The 25,403-nt window shown below is 42.5% G+C and overlaps 1 protein-coding gene across 1 annotated transcript in view; it reads right to left on the bottom strand.

Annotated features, from left to right (window-relative positions):
* stim2b (stromal interaction molecule 2b) overlaps positions 1-25,403 on the bottom strand; it is a 157,243-nt gene that overhangs the window by 22,331 nt on the left and 109,509 nt on the right. The window contains exons 7-10 of the mRNA XM_078546000.1: positions 17,496-17,673; positions 15,800-15,977; positions 5,585-5,752; positions 5,126-5,226 (exon numbers count right to left, since the gene is read on the bottom strand). Coding sequence (XP_078402126.1) covers positions 5,126-5,226; positions 5,585-5,752; positions 15,800-15,977; positions 17,496-17,673 — 625 coding nt within the window. The remainder of the gene's footprint in view (positions 1-5,125; positions 5,227-5,584; positions 5,753-15,799; positions 15,978-17,495; positions 17,674-25,403) is intronic.

The raw sequence follows: 25,403 nt of genomic DNA, 5'->3' as shown, positions 1-25,403 counted from the left end.
CTCCTCTTAAAAGAAATGCAGTTAGGGACACACAGCTGTAGTCTTCTGCAAGCATTGAAAGACTGTATATGTAAAACCTAATGCACAATTGAGCAGCCAATTGTAAAGCATCTGCAATAATGCTGTTGAACTGCACGCAGCCAATATAAATAATGGGGCAATCCAGGTGTGCTGTGTCCTTTGGGAGAAAGTAAAGGAAGAGTGCCAAATTCTGTTTAATGAAAGCCACTACAGGTGACCACTGACAGTATGAGGGTACAGCCAGGTGTTCTCAATTGTATGGAGGTTCAAGTGACCAATGAGCAAATTACAAAAATCAGGTAAACAGTTCTCCAGGTGATAAGACTGGTGCCATGCACAAAATGAATCAAGAGAGAAATTAGGAAAAAGGTGTCTGATCTGTGGAAAATGTGAAAACAAGTCACGAATATTATCAAAGCAGCCATATATGGAATGACCAATGTGGAAGGATGTCATTTGACCACACCTGTTAGTGTTGGTGTTCATGTTCCGCATGAACTGTAGTCCTAATCCCATGTGCCTGCCCTGTTCCATATATTTATACTCCCTTTTCCACAAAACAGGTAGTTAACACTCTTAAAAGTTGATAAAAGGAGGAATTTTAGTTTGGGGTGACAAACAGTCTGGACACAAGCTTAATAAGATTTTAACTCTCAGGCTCATTTGAATGCCCCAAAGCCTATGTTCACTTGAAGCCGTCAGGAACAACGTCAAGGCCACTGGGCAGAAGTGGAAACCCAGAGGATCAGGCCACTGCCATCTACCCACAGAAGTGATCCCCAGCATTATAAGCAAGGAAGGAAGGGGGGGTTGAAAATGGCTGCACTGAATAGTGGGGCTGGGGAATTCAAGTTAGAGGGCTACAGGCCAAGTGCTGGAAAATGGGATTAAAATAGATAGGTGCTTATGCGCCAGCATGGACATGATGGGCCAAAGGGTCTGTTTCTGTGCTGTATAATCCTATGCTTCCGAGGAGGTCCAAGGTATCTTGCTACCTGCGACTGATGGCAGCTGCTATTCCTCACCAACGATATCAGGAAACCCTCCTGCCTGACCAAGGAAACCTGGAGGGAGAATGCAGCAGAGGTTAGCAGCAGAGGGGTCCAAAGGTGTATCTGGGTGTAATATAGGGAAAGGGTCAATGACTTACTCCACACAGGCAGACTGAGTAGAATGGTGGCATTAGATCATTGTGGCTCTCATGAGAGCAGCAAGCAATGCATCACAGCAAGGATAGGGGAAACCATCAGATGGTAGAATGCAGTGTAAGACTCAGGAGCAGATGTATCATGAAGCATGGATGTATGTGGACTAAAATTTGCAGACTCATACTTCCTGGGAGGTATTGTTATCTGTCAGAGGGATACACGTTGATAAGGGGGTCAGGGCACCCATCAAGCTGAGACTCATTTTGCCTCTGTCTGCAGGAGAAAATGGCACATAATGCCAAAGAATTGGAAAAGACAGGTGGCGGAGTAGCCAACATAAGGACGCTCAGACATGCAGTGGTGGTGGCAGTGGAATTGTCTGGATGGCAGGGTGGCAGGGCAATCATGGGCGCCAAAGCAGGAATGCAGAGAAAAAAAAAGTGAGGCCTCGAGCCTGGTGTCGACCACTGGGCAGAAAGACACACAGCAGAGAGTAATGGGAAGAGGGAGTGTGAATAACATGAACCTAATTCTGTTCTCCAAAGCAGGTTCTTGCATTCCAGAGGTATGGACAGGCCTCTGACAAGTATCAAGTGGGTGCACTATGACATCTTTCACTGCACTGTCCAACAGCGCAGATACATTCACTGTAATGATATGTAATCACAGTTAGAATTGGAATTACAATATGGTGAGCACATCACAGGCACACCAGAGCAGCTGATGGGGGTTGTAACAGGCATAGGTCCTGACAGTTGGAGGACTGTTGGAGGCCAGGCACATGCTAAGCCCCTGGCTGATGACAGCCAAACAAAACCTACTGGAAATACAGCGTCTGGCAGGGAGCATTTGGCAGAGCTGTCAGAGGCAATGTAGACGGAGTCAATCCAGGTCATGAATTCTGCCATATCTCAGGTGGATGAGTGCTTGGCTTCTTCCTTGGAGAGGTAGATGACAACCTTGGGCAGCCAGGTTCAGACCAATCAGTGGCTGCCGGATATGCGCTCACACCTGCTTGCCGTTGCTCTGGCCATGGGCTGCGTACAGGGTGGCTAGGCAAGGCAATACAAGACAGCTGGACCTCCCTTAGTCTTGCTCAGTTTATTCACGTGAGGTGGACGGTCATGTTGTTGGGACCTGATCAGCAGTGTAACTGCTTGCATAATAAGTCGCAAGCCTGTATGGGTGAAGAGCAAGTATTAACACTTACATAATTTGGGTGGCAAGGAAGGAGTGGCTTGTCGAGAGTACATTGGTTAGTTGGTATCATGTGGAGACCTTACCATAGGTGTAAGGCCTAGAGCTGATAGTTTCTCAAAGGCATCATTGCCTGCTGGAACCTGTTGAGAATGAGGGACTCACGGGCCTCCCTCCTGTGTCTCTCCATGGCCCTGCCATCTGATGCTGCAATATCCAGGCCTTCCTGCTTCGATCTATCCACCTAGTCAGATGAAGTGTGTTGCTCCTCTGCGTCCATGGTTGTCAGGGCCTCCTCCTTCTGCTGCAAAAGTTTATGCAATGCACAGCTGGCAATTATAATGCTCGAGATCCTTTGAGGTGCATGTTGGAGAGCTCTGCCAGAGTGGTCTAGGCAGCGAAAGCTCATTTTTTAAACAATCTGATGCTCTGCTCTAAAGTAATCCTTGTGGAACCATAAGATTCATTAAAAATGCTCCTTGGCTGGAGTTTGAGCATTTATGATCGGTGTCATCAGTCCAGTCTTGAAGGGATAGCCCGTAACCTGGAATCTATCTGTACAGGGGCCTCGAATAGCTGTGGCACTTGGGAGTGCCAAAGAATGGATGCATCATGAACTGAGCACACACCTGGAGTATACATCTGTGTGGCAGACCAACTGCACATTAATGGAGTGGAACCCTTTTCGCTTAAATGAAGATTGCAGGTTAATCCCAGGGAGCACTAATAGCCACACTAGTGCAGTTGATAGTCTCTGCACTTGTGGGAAGCCTGAAATGCCCCCAAAGCTCACAGATCTTTCGGCCTGGCTCTCTGGATCTGTATTGAAGCGCAAGAACTCTTCTGCCCTTTTAAACAGGGTATTCGTCACCTCTGATAGTGACATGCAGCTGCCTGTGAAATATAGACGTGCCCCGTGGAGCTCTGGAAGGAGGAGCCAGTGTAGAAGTTTAATGCTGCAGTGACTTTTAAAGCCATTGGCATTGGGTTCCCTCCCAGACCACGGGGCCATACATCATCTGAAAGCAGAGCACGCAGGTAAATGACTCTATCTAGACATCCTCAGACACCGTTAGCATGCATCTCCGATTTTTGTAAGTAGTTAAGGTGGGAACGATAGACTCTGGGACATGCCATTGCTAGCGTTGGATTGATCCCTGGTTGCCTCCCTTCTGACCGTCCTCAGCATCAGATCCTGCCCCTTGTTGGCCTTCTCATCGCTCTTCAACTAGATCCAGTTCCATCCTCCTTCTGCGAGCCTCCTCCACTGGAGGCTCAAGATACCTTCGGCGTAACAGACTAATTTTGTCGCCAGAGGTTCAACAGAGGTCAGGACCCTGGCAAGGGAGTGTCCTCCAATGACAACCTAGTCTTCAACAAAAATCTTGCATCTGTGGACAAATGATGCTCACTGTTGTCTTGTTCGGGCTCACCCTGCTCTTGGCCGAGCTCACCTTCTCTTACTTCGCCCCCCTCAACCTCCCCGTGATGCTTCTCAGCCTTGTTCAACCTCTTCCAACAAACCCTCCCAGTGATGACAGACAGTTCCAATTGGCTCACTTTTCACCTTGAAGACTGCCTCGCCTGCTCACCATCAGCTTTAACTGATCATGAAAGTGAAGCCCTGTGTCCCTCCAACTTAATCACAAATGCAGCATTTAATCACCACGAGTTGCAGTTTCACGAGTATTCATTGCATGTAAAACCATTAAAATTACCGTGCCATCTGCATTTCTGCCCTGCTTCCTCCCCGCCGCCAGGATAACTCGGCGCTTCCAACCTGTCGTTAGAGATTTGATGCTGCTGTTCCCACACTCAACACCCTCGCCCACCTCTCTTTCCGATCCCTCTGCCAGCATTAAATTCCATCCAGTCTGTTTATATCCAATCTTTCCCATCGCTTCATAGCCAGAATAAATGGTTTTATAGCAAGAGCTATAGAACAAAAGTGAAGATTGGATAGTAAATCCATCAAACCTCCTCTGTTCTAACAAAGACAGACTGAATTTTTCTGCCTTGTATTTCCTCAGGCCAAGTAGCATCCTAAAGAATCCACATTCAACCAAATCTGCATTGCACTCATCTGATTGACTCAACACCCTTCTTCTTCTCTACCTGCCATTTTACTATATAGATTTGTCATCTTATCTTGACTTATATTCTATATCTCTTGCCATAAAACCCATTATTCTTCCTTTTATGTTAAATAACCTTAATTACTTGACACTTTTAAAAAAAAATGTTTGAAGCATCTTAAATACACCCTCCAATCCCTCTGCTCTTCCATATCACTCTGCTTTCCCCCATTAAATTATTCTCTCGTTTAACCAAAACTGGCAACTTAGAATTGTTGCTGCTACTTAGCAACAGATCTCTTTCCAAAAGATAGTAAAATTCATCTATGGTCTTGGTGATGTGAAGCCTCACCATACAATACTCTTCAGTGAGGCCAAAGGAGCTTCACCACCCGGCTCTCACACCCTGCTTGGTGAAGCACAAACCTTGTTTGCCCTCCTGCTGTGGTTTATGACCTTCTTACCCTTTCTTCTTCGTCAACATGACCAAGCAGGTTTACTCGCAGAAATTTTACAAGTATTTTGTGACTATTCCAGAAAATTACGATATCATGGCACACACTTAACAGATGTACAAGCTCCAATACATAGAAGACTTCAGCACCATCAATGGCATTGACACCATCTAGCTTGTGTGCATTGGAAACATGAAAATAAAACAATGAGCACAAATGACAATCTTACTTTGCTCCAAGAATTTTGTGATCAACCTCATCCAGAGAGGAACTGTGTGCCACATGGAATGTCCCAAATACAGTATTACGCTTCTTCTTAATCTTCTCTGCCTAAAGACAGCAGTAAAATATTAGTCTCTGATAGGCCATATAAAAGGATTTTCAATTGTTGCTGTACAAACAAATCACATAATAGTGAGTAGGTCCATCACAATTCATTAATTGCTCACTCGTGAGTTGTCAGGTTTATCTTAGTTGTTAAATAAAACACATGTTCCATGATGCTCATTAATTGCCTACTTTCCTCCTTTACATTATAATAGTGATAAATTGTCACTGAACGGGAGAATTCCGAAGCAGAGTTATATTGGACTCAAAACAAACTCTTTCTCTCTCCACAGATGCTGCCAGACATGCTGAGTTTTTCTGTTTTATTTCAGTAAAATACTATGCTGAGTATAACACTTACCTCGTCTTTAACAGCATTGAGTTGTAATTCAGCACTATGTTTCTTAATGTTGTAGTACTGAACCTCTACCTCATGCGTAAGCTGCAACCATTTCTGCAGAGTTTCTGGCAGTGCCCAGCCACTGCGGACTTCCAACTCCTTCTCTGCGTTCTTCAGGGCCATTCGGACCTACCAATCACATATTAAAACTGGTTACATTTGTGAATACTATACATGGTACTTGATTTTATTAAAATAAGTAACACTAGATATTCCAATGCCTTATTCCAAATCACTCATGCCAGCCATTCATTAAATTTGATAGCCATGACAGGAGATGTTAAGATTTTGTTTATTCATTTTCTTGCTTCTGGCCTACCAAGTTAAAAAGAAATTATGCAGTATGTTTAAGACATATGAAAAAAGGCTTTTTTCTCCTGCAGGATGATGCCAAGGATAAGAAAACATAGTTGTGAGGAGAAATTGGAGATATTGAGATAGGGAAGGTAAGAGGGCATTTACCAGAAGTTTTTAAATAGAGTGAATAGAAAAGGAGTATTATCTTTGACTGGGCAGTCAGGGATGATGTTAAAATAATGTTTCGCCTCTTCCCCCACACGTTTGCAGTTTCCCCGTTTAAAATTATGTTCACGGGTGTTGGTTGTGGGCTGAGCTGAATCCCATAGTTATCCTGAAATTAATCATGTTGAAGTCACTATCTAGAGTGCAATGCCTTCCATGTTCTACATGCTATCAGGATGTTATCAGGTCATTCATGACAAGACGTAGGGGTGAGAACTCCCTCTGTTGACTCTCCTAATGCGCTGAACAATAGAGCATCACATTTATCAGTTCCGGCTCTAAGCAACTTGGGCATTCTAACTTATATTTGCTTTAATGAAATCTCCCGTTCATTCTTAGTATTCACATATTCCATTCATGTCCTCTTAATTATTCCACTCTCTCAATAGTCACAGAATACTAAATAGGTGTCCAGTTTTATTTCAAAAATATGTCGTTCATTATATTTGATCAAATAAATTTATACACGAGGATAAATTCAACAATATATTTACATATATGGCTGTTCTTCCATTGTCACTAGGTCAGAATCCTGTCCAAGAGTATTCTGGGAGTACCTTCATCACATGAACAGCAGTGGTTCAAAAAGAAGCCCAGCATAAAGCTTCTCAAAGGTAATTAGGAATGGCACTAAATTTTGGCCTTGCAAGCAAAGCACACAGACTGAAAAAAAAGTCTTTTTTTTAAATCCTGTATTCCTAATAGAGATTCAGACCAAAGGGAGTGCAGCTGAGGTTAGTGCTATGATACTATAGCTCAAAACAGCCTGATGGGAGGGCAAAATCAGTGAATTTAACCTATATTGTGAACTTTGTTGAATGTCGTGTGCATGTTCAGTACAACCTTCTTCTCTGCTTGCAAGTATAAACATAGCTTATATTCTTTACTGATAGGGCAAATAATGCTCACCCTGCATCTTTTCAATGAGTTAGACACTTTTGGCTGGAATTTCCCTTTCCGACGTAGGGCCAAATCGTGTTGGGCGGGATTTTAAAATGGCAGGCAGGACCCAATTCCTGCCCCCATTCCCAACGCCAGCAATTCTCGGTGGCATGGGGAAAAAGTCTGGTTGTGAGCCTGCACCCAGCTATCCCGATGTAGCTGGTTTCATAGCGCAAGTCCGCATTTCAGACTTTACATAGTTTTCAAGGAGTAGAGCTGGTTTGGAAAGGTGACCTGTTTCACACCAAATTAGAGGTGTCATGAACCATGGGTGAACCATGGTTTGAAGGTAGGAACTGTATGAAAGGCAAGTTCAAAAGGTGTTGCCAACTTCACATTTATTTATTCTTTCATGGGATGTGGGACTCGCTACCAAAGCGAACATTGGTTCGCCATCCCTAGTTGTCTTTGAACTGAGTGGCTTGCTAAGCCATTTCAGAGGGCAATGACATAGTTGTGGGTCCGGAGTCACATATAGGCCAGACCGGGGAAGCATGGCAGATTTCCTTCCTTAAAAGACATTAGTGAACAAGATGGGATTTTACAACCATTGATGATAGTTTCATGGCACCATCACTGAGACTAGCTTTAAAATTCTAGGGGCGGAATCATCCCAAATTTGCACTAAGTGCGGTAGTGGGCAAGAAAAAGGACATTTTATTTGACGGCCGCAATGGTGGCTTTTTATGCCGTATCATCTGCTTCCCGCCTCATTAATTATGCAGCCACAGGAAACACACCATCTCGCTGGCGGGCAGCCTCTGAATTACCTGCCATGCCATTACCGCACCGTTTCCTCATTCCGGGTGCCAGATCTAAACTGCAGACATGCACACAGTTCTCAAGAGCAGAAAATTCTGGCCCAGATTTATTAACTGAATTTAAATTCCACCAGCTGCCATGTTGGGGTTTGAACCTATGCCACCATTAGCATTAGCCTCAGCCTCTGGATTATTGATTTACTATATTACCTAACCACCATCCGCCTACCCCCCCCCCCCATCTTTAATTTCATACTGAAATGCTATTCCATAAGTTATATGTTTTTCATAGAGTTAGTGATTAGAGGGCTTTGTTTTGAAAAGGTGAACATTAAATAATGTGTTTGCCAGGTTGTCACTTCTGACATCAGGCAATCTGTCAAGAAAATGGACAGCACTGTGAAAGTAGAGAAGTTTTCAGATGCATTAGAGTACATTGTCTACTGGATAAAATGATATTCTCCGTTGCACAACAGTGAAATTCAGCTTTGATTGTGTGAAATGTCCCCTTTGCTTTCATGTTTTCCAGTTCAGCTCAGCCATCTGTTTGGCTTTTTCAAAACTTTGACAGATGGCCGAGCTTTTGACTGTCATCAAAGGCTTTAAATATTCAGCTCAAAAGTTTTGGTGATAAAATTGTTCGATGGAATCTCATTATAAATGCTCGCCTGACTTAGCAACCCAGCACTGGACTCTGCTCAGCAAGGGTTGTTGAGACACTTGTCAAGGGGAAGGTGAGCTTGGTTGTTTTGGAAAATTTATGAGCCGATAAGAGTATTACGTTTTTTATTGTGGATGTTCACGTATTGTTTTACTTTGACAGATTTCTTCTCAAAGATCTCCCCACGTTATGATGAGCTCTGTTCATAATGAATACTGGGTGAGTAAGATGGGAAGCAGGGGTAGTTGGGATGCGAGGGGAGTAGTTGGATGAGAGTTATGCAGCCTCGCAATCATCTCCAGAACTAGGGTGAACAGAGGCAGGCCTTTTAACCTGACCACCTCAGTATCAGCCTACCTTCGTCTCCTGCAACAGGTTCAACTCTAGCCCGTCCCTGACTCTCCATAATGAAAATAGCATGGGCGGGCATAGTCAGGAGGTGGGATCAGTGCACCAGGAAATCTCCCAACTCCCACTTCCAAGATGAAAATTTGGCCCTTTAACATATGCACTCCTATGCTTTGGACACTAGCAGAGTGTTATAATTATGCCATATGCAATCCCAAAAAAAAGAGCACAACGTCAAGTAGGATACAACATGATGGAAAATGACAGGATAAGCTAATAACTGATGCAGTTATGAGCAATATCATTCACACAATGGTATTAATTTTGGAAAAAAGAGTAAACAAACAGAAATTCAGAGACATGTACTCATAATTCACATTCTCCACCCTCAGTTAAGGCGGTTAGTTCAATGATTAAAAATCAAGAAAGCTAAATACCTTTCACCTCATCTCAGTCTTAAATGGGAAACATCTTATTTTGAAACTATATCCCCTAGCCCTAGATTCCCACATGAGGGGAAACATCCACTTAGCATCTGCCCTATCAAGATCCCTTCAGAATCTTATATGTTTCAATAATATCATCTCTCATTCTTCTAAACTCCAATGAGTATAGGCTCAACCTATTCAACCTTTTCTCATAGGACAACCTCTTCCTCCCAGGAACCAGCCTAGTGAACCTTCTCTGTACCACTTCCAATGCAAGTATATCCCTCCTCAAGTAAGGAGGTGTGGTCTCACCAATGCCCTGCACAGTTGTAGCAAGATTTCCCTACTTATATATTCCATCCCCCTTGCAATAAAGGCCAACACTTCATTTGTCTTCCTAATTACTTGCTGTGCCTGTGTGCCAACTTTTTGTGGTTCACGTATGAGGACATCCAGATCCCTCTGTACCGCAATATTCTGCAGTCTCTCTCCATTTAAATAATATTTCGCTTTTCTATTCTTCCTGCCCAAGTGGACAACCTCACATTTTCCCACATTATACACTTTCTGCCCATCACCTAACCTATCTTTATCCCTTTGCAGGGACATTTAATCCTGAGATAAGCTCCTGACCACATACTCATGCCATCACTAAGATCTATTTCCCCCTCCAAAACATCACTTGACTCCACTCCTGTCGCAGCTCAACTGCTTCTGAAGTCCTCATCCATGCCTATTCCAATGCACTCCCGGCTGGTGTCCCACATTCCACCATCTATAAACTTGAGGTCATCCAAAACTCTGCTACCCATATCTTAACTCACAGCAAATTTCATTCCCCTATCACTCCTGTATTCAATGAGTGACATTGGCTTCCGGTCAAGGAACATCTTGATTTTAAAATCCTCATCCATATTTTCAAATCCCTCCCTATCTCTGTAATCTCCTCCAACGCCACAACCCTCTGAGATATCTGCAGTTCTCTAATTCTGGTCTCTTGTGCATTCCCAATTATAATTGGTTCTGCACTGGTGGCTACATCTTCAGTTGCCCAGGCCCCACGCTCTGAAACTCCCTTCCTACACCTCTCCACCTCTACCTTGCATTCCTCCTTTAAGACACTCCTTAAAACCTACCCTCGTTGACCCAAGCTTTTGGTCATCTAATCTAAAATCTCCTTATGTAGCTTGGTGCCATGCTTTGTTTTACAATGTACCTGTGAAGTGCATTTTGTTAAAGGTACTATGTGAATGTAAGTAGTTGTTGTTGGTTTTAAAGAAGATTTTGAAGACAAAAAAGGGTGAAAAAACAAAGGGGTTTATGGAGGAAGTTCAAGAGAATGGTCTAGGCATCTGAAAGTCAGCTGCCAATAGTGAAGGAAGTGGGGGTGCACAGAGTCACTGGAGCCAGAAGAACCTAGAATTCCATGAGGGAGAAGCTTGTACAGCTGCAAAAAATTGACAGAGATAGGAAAGGGCAAGACCTTGGAAGTGCTTAAACACAAGAATGCCAACTTTATCAACCCAGACGAGTAAAAGAAACAGCATTAATGGGCTTAAGTTTCAGTTGAATAATCCTGACCAGCAGAATTTGTTGACTTACTGTTTTAAAATCATAGAGGCAATATGCACATTAACCTGTGTCTGTATTTTGAGGATACCTTTAAAAGTCACTTGAATGACAAAAACAAACTGAATTATTACAAATGTTCTGTATAATTTGCAAACCATTTCCTAGTCATATGCTGTATTCAAATTACTACATATTTTAATCACTTGGCAAGCTGCACCATATACATTTTGACCTTTGGAAAACATTTCTTGTTTCTTCATCAAAAATTTAACAGATCTACAAAGATTGCAACTTTTTCCCCCCATGTTACTGCAATAGCTGAATTTCTGGTTATGTGATGTATGCCAAACAGCATACATGACGGTTTTAAAAAATGCCACTTATTTAGGTCACCTTGTCACAGCTCTACAGTAATTTTTATCTGGATGCGCATTTTAATATCTCATGCCTGCTCTCACTACCATAAACTTCAAGGGGGCATAGACTTAAAATTAGAGTTACCTAGGTCATTCAGGCACAAAATTGGAAAACACCTCTTCACACAAAAATTAGCAGGAAGTTGAAACACTCTGTGACTGCTGTGTCTATTGGAGCTTTCAAAACTGCAATAGAAACATTTTTGTTAGGTCGAGGTATCAAGAGATAGGGAGCAAAGGTGGATAAATGGAGTTGAGATAGCTTAGCCATTGGTGGAACAGACACAAGGGGCTGAATAGTCAACTCCTGCTCCTGAAGTTCCACAAACAGTTTCAGTTATAAATACAGAAGAAGAGTTATTAGTGGAAAAAATTGCCAGCAAGTGCAGGCATATATCAAAATCCATATGAACATACAAATTAGGGGCAGGATTTTAAAGAGCAATAGACATTAAGGGTCGTTTCCTGGAGTGACAGAAAGTGATGGCCCTGTGGTGCATCATATACATAAATGATTTGGGTTCAAGAACTGAAGCTATAGGCCAGGATTTTTCCGATGGCGGGTGGGCGGGCTGGGTGGGAGCAGGCGCAGAGCTGATTGCCGCCTGCGACGCACACGGAAGCACACTTCAATCTCCCCGAGGCACGGAGCTGTCTCGGAGATTGAATGGATATTAAAAGTGAATAAGTGATTAAAAAATTTACTTAAACATATCCCAAGTCATGTGACTGTGTCACATGAGTTGGGACATGTTTTTAAATTTATGAAGATTTATTTATTTAATAGAAGGTTCAGGAAACCTCATCCCATCCGTGGATGAGGTTTCCTGAAAAATGCAAAGGCCACTTGGGCTTTTCACCTGCCCGCCAACCTTAAGTTTGGATGGGCAGCATTCTTAACTGCTTTAATCAATTTAATAGCCTTAATAGGCCCTTTACATTTTGGCGGGCACGCAGCCAACTCCAGCGTGCGCCTGCCTTACGAAATATCGCAATGGTGCGCAATGACGTCGGGACGCACGCCCAACGTCATCGCACGTCATTTTATGCATCGGCGTGTCAGGTCCAACCTCGCACGCCGACATCAACTTATTCCTTGGAAGGCAAGAAATCAAGTAGAGTGGAGAAGCAGAGATCTTGGAATATAGATTTGTAAATCACTAGAAGTAATGTAAAACATACACAGAATCTTGTTGTGACCATATTCTTGAAATGTTATTAAGTTCCTCAGCACTGAGAATGTGCATACACAATTTATATGGATGTTACCAGAATTGAAAGAACTATCAAGAAAAATAGAGCAGACTGGGAGATGACCTGACAAAGTTCTTGTAAATTCTGAAGGCGTTCCAAAGGGTGGACATGGGGAAACTATTTTCATTTCTGGGTAAATCCAGAAGAAAGAGGCTTAAATATAATACAGCCCCTAAAAAAATCAAATAAAGAATTTATCAGGAATTTCTTTATATAGACAGAGGGGAAAATGTGAAACTTGCAGCCATGTTTTTTATTATTCATTGATGGGATGTGGGCATCGCTGGCTAGGCCAGCATTTATTGCTCATCCCTAATTGCCTTTGAGAAGGTAGTGGTGAGCTGCCTTCTTGAACCACTGCAGTCCATGTGCCGTTAAGGAGGGAGTTCCAGGATTTTGACCCAGCGACAGTGAAGGGACAGCGATGTATTTACAAGTCAGGATGATTAATGGCTTGGAGGTGGAACTTCCAGGAACTCCCATCTATCTGCTGTCCTTGTCTTTCTAGATGGTAGCGGTCGTGGGCTTGCAAGGTGCTTTCTAAGGCGAGTGCCTGCAATGCATCTTATAGATGGTACACACTGCTGTCACTGTACGTCAGTGGTAGAGGGAGTGAATGTTTGCAGATGGGGCACCAATCAAGCATGCTGCTTTTTCCTGGATGGTGTCAAGCTTCTTGAGTGTTGTTGGAACTGCGCTCATCCAGGCAAGTGGCGGGTATTGCATCACACTCCTGACTTGTGCCTTGTAGATGGTGGGTAGGCTTTGGAGAGTCAGGTGGTGAGTTACTCGCTGCAGGATTCCTAGCCTCTGACCTGGTCTTGTATTTATATGGCTAGTCCAGCTCAGTTTCGGGTCAATGGGTAACCCCCACGATGTTGATAGTGGGGGATTCAGCGATGGTGATGCCATTGAATGTCAATGGGTGATGCTTAGATTCTTTCTTGTTGGAGATAGCCATTGCCTGGCACTTATGTGGCGTGAATGTTATTTGCCACTTGTCAGCCCAAACCTGGATATTGTCCAGGTCTTGCTGCATTTGGACACGGACTGCTTCAGTATCTGAGGAGTCGTGAATGATGCTGAATGTTTTCCAATCATCAACAAACATCCCCACTTCTGACCTTATGATGGAAGGAAGGAAGGCCATTGATAAAGCAGCTTAAGATGGTTAGGCCTAGGACATTACCCTAGGCAAGTCCTGCAGTGATGTCCTTGAACTGAGATGATTGACCTCCAACAACCACAACTATCTTCCTTTGTGCTAGGCGTGACTCCAACCAGTGGAGAGTTTTCCCCCGATTCCTTTTGACTCCAGTTTTGCTAGGGCTCCTTGATGCTGCACTCAGTCAAATACTGCCTTAATGTCAAGGGCAGTCACTCTCACCTCACTATTGAGGCATTTAACAGGAGACCAGATGCACACATGAGAGAGAAGAGTATAAAAACACAAAGTGGGAATTAAAGCGGGAAGAGGCCTGTGTGGAATATAAATACTGGCTTAGACCAGTTTGGCAAATGACTCAATTCTGTGCTGTAAATTTTATGTAGAAGAAAATTTTACCATCCCAAAAAAGTTAAGTAATTTGGATGATATTCCTGGATGAATTCCAAAGGTGTCACCTGCATTGCCAGAAAGCTCCCCATCAATTTCATCTATCTTTAACCACTATATTATGAATTAGGTTTCTGGTAGCTGGAAATGGAGTTATCCAATTGGCTTATCACTCTGCAGTAATTTATAATTAGGTTTTCACTTTATGTATAACCGATGCTTCACAGTTGTCTGACAGAGACTGAAAAACACATGGAGCTCAATAGAAATAACATATTAGAAAGGCATTCAAAACTTTGCCCTGTGTTCCAAGCCATGTGCAGAATTATAGAGAAGTTCAGAGTGGAGTACTATTATTTTTGTACTCACAGGTGGCTATTTTAGCTTATTTGTGCTTTTTTGTAGGCCTGATTGTGACTTGTTTCTCCAATAAAGTGGCCCCAGGCAGCTTAAACTATCCACAGTGCTGCTTTCAAAATACTATTTCAATGAACTACTTGATGTAATGTGTCCCACATGGGACTATTACTGGAAAGCTGGATAATAATTAAGTCAGCACATAAACAGACAGAAAACAAGATGTTGCCAGTCATGTAGCAAAGAAATCCTACACACAGGGTCATCTTCACCTTCACCGCCTGAGCAGTATTCTGGTGGAGCAGATTGGCCACCTGTTGTAAAATCCACTAGTTTTCAAGATATTATGGGTACAGGTAGAGTAGATTGGGAGAACCTATGTTTGTTAGATCAGAATTCTAAGACTTGGGGACATGGTCGAAAAATTAGAGGCAGAACATTCAAGAGTGAAATTGGGAAATATTTCTTCATGCAAAGGGTGGTCGAAGTTTGGAACTTTCTTCCAAAAATGGCAATTGATCAATTGTTAATTTTAAAACAGAGATCGATTTTTCTTTATCCATAAGTATTAAGGAATATGGGACAATGGTGGATATATGGGGTTAGGCTGTAGGTCAGCCATTATCTCACTGAATGGTGGCACAGGCTCAAGGAGCTGAATGGCCTACTTCTGTTCCTAAGTATGGAAAATTATGCTTATGGGTAAATGACTAAATATATTCCCTCTTATAGAGTGGAAAAGTTTGATGTGATTGAAAAAAATTCTATTTGCTTCCAGTCAAATTTTAACCCCTCACTCACCTGATTAGTATTTCTGACTGAAGCAATGGATATGCAAAGTGAAAAATGAAGAACCATGGCATCTTATAAGAAACTGTGCTTTGCATTCTTTGGAAACCTCTGTAAACTGTCAAATTTGCTTTCTGCTTCAGTTTTAAAATAGTCGAGTTTGCTTTTAAGTAGTGAGCAAAATAATAAACATGAAGGAAGAAAATGAAAGACTTGTATTTTCACAATCTCAAGATGCCCCAGAACAATTTTACTCCCTCAGTGCTGAATAAAAACAAGTGCCCACCTTGATTTTGTGCTCAAGTCTCCAGGGTAAGGCTTGAACCTACAACTGCCTGACTCAGAGACAAGTGTGCTACCACTGAACCAAGGTTGATGTCAATTTCTAACACAATATCAACATAATTTGTTGTTTTACCTGAAACTTTCTAGTAACATAATGGGCCCATGCTGCAGTGAATTTACACTATGCATGTGGAATACCTCCACTAAACATGGCTGGGTTTCATTTCCCTCAGCTGATACCATGTTTAATTTACATAAACTCATAATAAAATTAAAATGTTTGCACCTGTACAAGCTCCTCTTCTGCATATTTCAGCCGGCTGAGTTCAGTCTCTGAACCCTCGCGCAGTTCCCTCAGGCGCTGTGCCTCCCGCTTGGCATCATTTATCTCTGTTTTCATTTTTTGTTCTAAATTTTGCTTCTCCACTTCAACTGTTCTATTTTCTTCTTGTGCTTTTTGAAGCCTTCATTAGGGTGAGGAAAGTAACAAAAAATAAAATGCTGTCTTTTCACAATAGGCATTAGCAGCTGCCACTTATAAACAGTGTACCCTTTGAGCTGTCCTATTCTTCATATAGCATGCAAGTGACAAGAGGAGATCGTGAACTGAGCAGACTTAAGCCGGGTCGGTTCACAGAATAAATGTTAACTTAATTCCTAATGGCTAATGCAACGTTGCCATAAATACAACAGTGACAAGGGGATATTATCTGCAAGTTGCCTGAAGATTGCCTTAATTTGGAGGTGATGCCCTTTAAGCCTAAAATGCAGCGAGGAAAACCTAACTGGACATAGGGGCTTTTAACTGGAAATCAAACACAAACAAGCATCATTTAAAACATTTTAATAGAATTCATGCCTTCTTAGTTCTGGAGTTAGCTGTTGTATATGAGGGTTCAATGTTTTCTTAGCTCAGCTACTGCATGAAGTTCGACACCCTGGATAAACTGGATTTAGCATATCGCTCAAAAATGGAGCCACCTGTTAAGATAAACATAGGGGAGGATTTTCTCCCCGTCGAGGGGGGTGCTGAGCGGAAGCGGGCTGGCACGCAGCTGATCACTGCCCACAATCACTGCGCGCCACCATTTTGTATGGGCAGGCCAATTAAGGCCCGCCCAGGGTGACGCGCACCTGGGAGCGCTCAGCGCTCCCTGTACAGGTGGGAGGGGGAGGCTGAGTCTGGGCCTGCACGTCAAAGAGTGCAGAAATCTCCCTGAGGCATGGAGCTGCCTCAGGGAGTTTAATTTCATTGTGAGAAAGTGAATAAAAGATTTTTTTTTAATTATTCGGACATGTCCCCTCATGTGACAGTATCACATGAACTGGGACACGTCTATGAATTTTATTAAAAATTTTTATTAAGCTTTAAAAACCTTCATGAAACCTCACCCCTCCTGTGGACGAAGTTCCATGAAAAACGCAAAGGCCTCCTGGGCTCTTCGTCTGCCTCCCAACCTTAAGGTTGGACGGGCAGCCCTGTTAATTGTTTTAATTGCTATTTAAACAGACCTTTGACAGTTCAGCAGGCGTGCAGCCCACTCCGGTGCGCACCCGCCGAACTGAAGATCTGAATGACACGTGGTGATGTCGGGACATACGCTCGACATCACCATGAGTCATTTTACGCATCGGTGAGTGGAACCCGCTCCCACATGCCGACCAGAAGATTCAGGCCATAGTGAACCTGAATTCAAAAAAGCTCCGGACATAACCTAGCACACCTTTAAACTGACACAGCAGAAAGGATGTGGAAATGTGAACACTTAGTTATTAACAAGTATATTATGAGCCTCTGTCATAGATCAAATCAGAGAAATAAAGAAATGTACCACATCTCAAGACTTAAAAGGTTTAAATTGTGATGGGGAAAATCACTGCTTTCTCTGGAAGGATACGCTCCACTCATTTGTTCTTATCTTTGGGAAGTAAATTTTGAACATCTGGCCTGGACTTTATTACCACCTTTGCTCTGATCTCACCTCGCTTGAAATTCCATCAGGCTTTCCTCAGCTTTGTGCAGACTGTCTAGTTCTTTCATCATCTTTGCAACATGTTCTTTTGAATTTCTGTTTTGTGTGTATGCAAACCAACAGCCACCAATACCAACAACCATGGAAACAGCGAGAATAAAATCCTTCAGCCAATTGTGGCGAGGACCTGCAAAGCAGAAACCACCATTAAGGCAAAGTTCAATAAGCCTTTAAACACCTTAGAGTATTAATTCTTAATAGAACATTTGTAATCATTTCATCATTTGGCTGCTTCTCTTTCTGCATCTGTTTTGAAAGTCACGTTAAATTTTCATACAGTGCATTCATTTTAAATATGCAATTTTCTTTAAATCTGATATACTTACCAGGAACATACAGATGTACACCAATGTAAATATATAAATATTACAAGGGGATCCAATGTACAGTAGAAGTTTATTGCAATATCAACCCAACAGTTTAACTACATAGTTTGCTGCAAGGAAAGGAAAGTTTAAAGTATACTATTTATAATGCTGGCCTTGAGTGGATAAATTTTAAAACCTTAACTTACATATAAACATTCAGATTAAAAAAAACTGTGGTTGCTGTGAGAAGCACTAGTGCATTTGAGCTGAGAGAGCAGTTAATAAAGCATATAATGTCTTAGGCTTTATTAATAGGGACATTGAGTACAAGAGTAAAGAGGCCATGTTGAACTTGTATAAGACACAAGTGAGACCTCATCTGGAGCACTGCGTCCAGTTCTGGGTGCCATACTTGGGGAAGGATGTGAAGGCATTGGAGAGAGTACAGAGGAGATTCAGAGGAATTATTCCTAGGATAAAGAACTGTTGCTATGAGGATAGATTGGAGAGGTTCGGACTGTTTGCCTTGGAGAAAAGGCTGATTGGAGTCTTGATAGAGGTATTCAAGATCATGAGGGGTATGGACAGCGTAAATAGTGAGAAACTGTTCCCACTCAAGATAACATCAAGAACTAGAGGGCACAGATTCAAAATAATTGGCAAAAGGAGTATATGTGATGTGAGGAAAAATGTTTTCACCCAGAGGATGGTTGGGGTCTGGAACAAACTTCCTGAAAGGGTGGTGGAGGCAGGTTCGATCGAGGTATTAAAAAGGGAATTGGATTTTTACCTGAAAAGAGAGAATGTGCAAGGTTACGGGGATAAGGCAGGGGAGTGGGACTAGGTGGAATGCTCTTTCAGAGAGCCAGTGCAGACCCGATGGGCTGAATGGCCTCCTTCTGCACTGTTGTGATACTGTGTTAAACTTCTTGGTGACAGCTTTCTTCTGATTCAGTTTTACAAACATCTAAATTTAAATTCTCAAACTGCTATGGCGAGACTTGTTTATGGATTATTAATCTTGGTTTCTGGATTACTCACCCAGTATCATAGCCACTACATTACTGTGCAATTGACATTAGAAATTCAGATTTGGGCACGCTGTGCAAAATCTTCTGACCAATAATGTGCATGATCTTCCTGCAGCAGCGAGATTGGCAATGTACACCATGATTTTGGCTATGCTGATCTCACCGTTGCCAAGTTCCTCCATATTTTCATAGAAACACAGAAAATAGGAAGAGTAGGTCATGAGGCCTTTCAAGCCTGCTCTGCCATTTAATATGATCATCTCCTCATCTCAGTCCCAAACGGCCTACGCCATATCCTGCGATTGTGACCCCTATACCCCTCCCCCACCCCGAGCCAGAGGAAGTATCATCCCTGCATTCAGTCTGTCCAGCCGTGTTAGAATTTTATATGTTTTAATGAGATCTCCTCTCATTCTTCTAAACTCCAGTGTACACAGGCCTATTGACGCAATCTCTCCTCATACATCAATCCTGCCATCACAGAAATCAGTCTGGTGAACCTTCGCTGCACTCCCTCTGTGGCAAGTATATCCTTTCTTAGGTAAGGGGACCAAAATTGCACACAATACTCCAGGCATGGTCTCACTAAGGCCCTGTAAAGTTTCAGTAAGGCGTCTTTACTCCTGTACTCAAGTCCTCGCACAATGAAGGCCAACATACCATTTGCCTTCTTAACTGCTTGCTGCACTTGCATGCTTGCTTTCAGTGATTGATGTGTAAGGACACCCAGGTCCCTTTGTGCATCAACATTTAAATAATCTATCGCCACTTAAATAATACTCTGCCATTCTGTTTTTCCTACCAAAGTGGGTAACTTCACATTTATTCACTTTATACTGCATCTGCCAGGTATTTGCCCACTCACTCAACTTGTCTAAATTGCCTTGAAGCCTCTTAACATCCTCCTCACCACTCTCATTCCCACCTAGTTTTGTGTCGTCAGCAAACTTGAAAATATTACACTTGGTTCCCTCATCCAAATCATTGATATATATTGTGAATAGCTGTGGCTCAAACAGTGATCCCTGCGGTGCCCCACTAGTCACTGCCTGCCACTCCGAGAAAGACCCATTTATCCCTACTGTTTCCTGTCTGCTAACCAATTCTCAATCCATGCCAATATATTACCCCTAATCTCACGTGCTTTAATTTTGTGCATGAATTTATGTGGGGCTTTTATCAAAAGCTTTCTGAAAATCCAAATACACCACATCCACTGGTTCTTCTTTATCTATTCTGCTAGTTGTGTCCTCAAAAAACTCCAGTAGGTTTATCAAACATGATTTCCCTTTCATAAATTCATGTTGACTTTGTCTAATCCCGTTAATACATTCTAAGTGTCCTGTTATCACATCCTTTATAATAGACTCTAGCATTTTCCCTACTACCGATGTAGGGCTAACTGGTCTGTAATTCCCTGTTTTCTCCCTCCCTCCTTTTTTAAATAGTGGGGTTACATTTGCCATCCTCCAACCTGCCAGGACTGTTCCAGAATCTGCATAATTTTGGAAAATAACAACCAACTCATCCATTATTTCCACGGCCACCTTCTTTAGTACCCTGGGATGTAGATTGTCAGGCCCTGGGAATTTATCGGCTTTCAGTCCCATTAATTTATACAGCAATATTTTTTTAGTAATAGTGATTTCCTTCAATTCCTCCTTCTCACTAGGCCCTTGGTTCCCTGGCATTTCTGGGAAATTATTTGTGTCTTCCTCCATGAAGACAGAACTAAAGTAGTTGTTTAATTGCCCTGCTGTTTCCTTGTTTTCTATTATAAATTCTCCTGTTTCGGACCGTAAAGGACCTACATTTGTCTTCACTAATCTTTTTCGTTTTACATATTTATAGAAGCTTTTACAGTCTGCTTTTATGTTCCTTGCAAGTTTACTCCCATACTTTACTTTTCCCCTCTTAAACAATCTTTTAGTCCTCCTTTGCTAAGTTCTAAATGCTCCCAATCCCGAGGCTTGCTACTTCTCTAGCAACTTTATGTGACTCATCTTTGGATATAATCCTATCCTTAATTTCTTTTGTTAGCCATGGTTGGGCCGCTTTTCCTGTTGTGTTTTTGTGCCAGAGAGGAATATATAACTGTTGCAATGCGCACTTTTGACCCTTAAATATTAGCCATTGCCTACACACCATCATTCCTTTTAATGGAGTTCCCCAATTTACCTTAGCCAGCTCACACCTCATACCTTCATAGTCTCCTTTGTTTAGATTTAGGACCCTAGTTTCGGATCGGACTACTTCACTTTCCATCTTATCATGTTATGATCACTGTTCTCAAATGACCTGCACAATAAAGTGATTAATTAAACCCTTCTAATTGCACAATGTCAAATCTAGGATAACCTGTTCCCTAGTTGGTTCCTCGACATATTGGTCTAAAAAACTTCATATACCCTCCAGGAATTTATCTGCCACAGTATTATTGCTAATTGGGTTTGCCCAGTCCATATGTAGATTCATGTCACCCATGGTTACTGTAGCACCCTTATTACATGCATCTCTAATTTCCTATTTAATGCTGTCCCCAACCTTACCACTATGGTTTGAGGGCTATGGGCAACTCCCACTAATGTTTTCTGCCCCTTGTTGCTTCTTAGCTCCACCCTGGCTGATTCTACATCTAGATTTTCTAAGCCAATATCCTCTCTCACCAACGCACTAATTTCATCCTTAACTAACAACACCACCCCACGTCTTCCTTTTTGCCTGTCCTTCCTAAATATCGAATACCCTTGGATATTCAGTTCCCAGCCTTGGTCATCCTGCAGCCATGTCTCCGTAATCGCAGTCATAATGTACCCATTTACATCTATTTGCGCTGTTAATTCATCTAACTTATTGGCAGTGCTCCATACATTCAGATACAGTGCCTTTGGACTTGTCATTTTAATACATCTTTTTACACATCTTTCTTTGTACTATGGCCCTATTTGCTGCTAGTCCTTGTTTCCTCTGCCTTCACTTCTGCTTTCTATTTTTCTGTCTTTTATTCCTATCTTTGTTTCTCTCTCGTGTTTCCCCGCTCAGGTCCAAACCTCCTGCCACTCTAGTTTAAACCCTTACCCACAGTACTAGCCAATACCTCTGCGAAGATATTGGCCCCAGTCCTGCTGGGGTGCAACCCGTCCCGCTTGTGCAGGTCTCATTTTCCCCAGAATCGGTCCCAATGCCTCAGAAATCTAAATCCTTCCCCCTACAGCATCTCTCCAGCCATGCATTCATCTGGTCTAATCTCCTATTCCTGATCTCACTAGTATGTGGCACTGGGAGTGATCCTGAGATTACTACCTTTGAGGTTCTGCTTTTTAATTTATTTCCTAGCTCCCTATATTCTGCTTTCAGGACCTCATTCCTCTTTTTACCTATGTCGTTGGTACCAATATGGACCTCGACCTCTGGCTGTTCACCCTCCCCCTTCAGAATGTCCTGCAGCCGCTCAATGACTTCTTTGACCCTGGCACCAGGGAGGCAACATACCATCCTGGTGTCAAGTCTGTGGCCACAAAAATATCTATCAGTTCCCCTAACAATAGAATCTCTATCACTATTGCTCCCCACATCCCCCCACCCCCTCAACCCCGCCAGTGCAGCTGAGCCAATGAGCTGCTCAGAGTGCCACAGACTTCGCTCTTGCTGCATTCCCCTGAGAAACCATCTCTCCCAGCAGTATCCAAAATAGAAAATCTGTTAGAGAGGGAGATGGGTCCAGGGAACTCCTGCACTACCTGCCTAGTGCTTTTACTCTGTTTGGCGGTCACCCATTGCCTTTCTGCCTGTGCACTCCTGCGTGGCCTCACTATACGTGCTATCCACGAAGATCTCATCCTTGCAGATGCTCCGCAGTGACCCCAGCTGCAGCTCCAGCTCTGAAACACGGATTTCAAGTAGCTGCAGCTGGAGACAATTCCTGCTCATGTGTCGCCCTGGACACTGGAAGTGTCCCTGACTTCCCACATCGCATAAGAGGAGCATTCACTTGGCCGAGCTGCCCTGCCATGACTTACTCTTAAATTACTCCCTTTACTTTTATTTCCTCTAGTCTAGAGGATATTAAGGACAGAAGAAGTACTCACTAGGTCCTACTTCCCAAGGACGCTGCTCTTTTTCTAAGCAAAGGTAGAAAATGAAAGGATCACCTCCTTCCCTCTTCACTGAACTGCTTCATTCACCAAACTCCAATGTAAGCACTCTAATGCAGCCCAAAGCAGCACTCCAAGGCAGACAAAAGCAGCAGTGTAGGTGGCCTGCTTTTATGCTCTCAGAATCTAGCTTCTGAAAACCTGTTGAAGCCAGTTATCTAATTAACCAGCTGTAGCTGCAAGCAGAGCCTGTATAACCCCTGTTCTAAAGCTGGACTAAAACTCATCTTCTCCCAACCCAAAGAGCAACATTTAGTTGATTGCTAAATGAAAGAAAGACTAGACTTTAGATAGAAATTAACCCTTAAAAGTCACTCACTCACCAAACTCCAACTTTAGCCCTCCAGGGCAGCCCCCCCAGGGCAGCCCCCCCAGGGCAGCCCTCCTCTTCCATTTCTAATAAGAATGCACCAGAGCAGCGTGGTGGTGATCAAAGTGGCACCACCATTTTCCCTGTGATTTGACAAATAAACAGGGTGGCAACCTAAAGTTGCAAAACAAGTTATTATGCAAAGCTGATGCATGGCACAATTAAAAAACACTACTCCCATCAAGTCAATCTCTTCTCAGTGAAATGGCTTGTTTCCCTTCAGACTATGTTGTTAAAGGATCAGAAATTTGAGATCCTATGGAAGTGCTGAGTCTGTTTCTAGCATCAAACCTTATTTAACCTTGTTTATGCACATCATAGTTTTATTTTAAAACTATAAATCATAATGCTGCAGGCCATCAGGGGCATTACTTTTATGTCCAAGTGGCAGCAGCACGAAAGCTGGTGATAATCCAGCAAGATCACGATGCTCATTGTTTTCAATAGGGACTGGAGCTACGAGAATGAGTTTCCAACTGTTTGGGTTAAAATCATTGCATTGTGCACTAGAATCTCTGATATGCTTTCTCGCTGTATGTGACTCTGCACCAGGAATAAAGAATCTGAACTATGAGGCAAAACAGGAGGAAGGCTTAAAGGAGTTTTTCCAAAAATGGAACTTCCTGCCTAGTTCACAGGAATGATTACTGGCTTTAGAGAATTGGTTAGAGCTATCTAGGCAACTGCTTTTGGATGGAATCTTCTAGCTTCCAGTCACCCAAATTTAGCAGCATGCCAGGGACAAATGCCCTTGGGTTTGGTGGTAGTACCAGAGGGTCTGTTATGGCAGCTGTTTTCCCCAACGTCAACCATATGTTGAGACATGCATTCTGTAGCCAAGGACAAGTTATGAAAAAGGTTCCTCAGAAAGTTCCAGCAAGAGTTCATTGTTCAATGTCCTTCAAGAAAAATGAGTGAAGAAAACGTAGTGGTTTGGATCCTGTGAAATGGAGGAAATCTGTGTATGTGGAGGATGGAAGAGCAAACAACCCCACTAGGGTCATAATCACTTCTCCTGCTGAAAATAACGGCAAAACAAAGTACATCCACAGAAAGTATATTTGGAAATGAGCATAATGGTAATAACAATAATACTTTTTGCTCCAGGATTTCCTTTAGTCCTGTTCAGTATCTGAGCCAACATTTCGACACACCTTAGCTACAGATCACTGTGATTGTTAGTAAGTGATTCAATGTACTCGACAATGAATATAACTGAAAAAAATTGTGGTGGCAGAATTATCGCCATTGTAATTTATGGCTGAAGATTTACGTCAGCATGATTGGGACAGAAGGATCTATTTTATCCCTACAGTCCGCAGAAGCCAGGATTTAGACAGGGCAAGATTAATCCATCACACTATATTGCCAGGAATGTAATGAAGTGCAATCCTGTTCAGTTTTATTGTTTTAAACAAATCCATCTCGATTTCTCAGCAATTTTTGAAGAATCTCAAGACATTTTTGAGAAAAGAATGAAAGGGAGGGGCTCCAGCTCGTGGTGGTAACACTGAAGCCTTGGTGGATTTTTCTGATTTTACACAAACCTTGCTCTTATCTCATGTTTCTCTAGAAGTGAAATCTACATTTATATTGAAGCTGAGCAGTTTCAATTTCCTTCTATTATGTCCTCTTAAATTTACATCTGTCAGTGTCATTGCTAATTACAGAATACTTGGAACAAAGATCAGAACAAGGGTAAGATATTAAATTCTCTTCGATGTTAATGTCATAGTTGCACACAGCATTTCATTTGAATCGCAGGACATCCAACAATATTAACATTAGAGAAATATTTGGAATTTAGCTCAGTGAAAAATGCATCATCCCATCTATATAAAAATACATCTTTTAATCCCAAACCTGCAAGTTTTCTGGCTTTTACTCTCAACAATGCCTGTCTAGTTGGTTTCTGTTCTTACGCAAGGACAGGCACAACAATCAATAACTCTGCATTATCACAGCACATTAGGGTTTGAGGCTGCAAGTACTAA

Source organism: Cetorhinus maximus, chromosome 1, assembly GCF_964194155.1.
Source record: "Cetorhinus maximus chromosome 1, sCetMax3.hap1.1, whole genome shotgun sequence".
NCBI lineage: Eukaryota > Metazoa > Chordata > Chondrichthyes > Lamniformes > Cetorhinidae > Cetorhinus > Cetorhinus maximus.
Note: the sequence above shows the minus strand (reverse complement) of the source record. Positions and strands in the feature narration are given on the sequence as shown.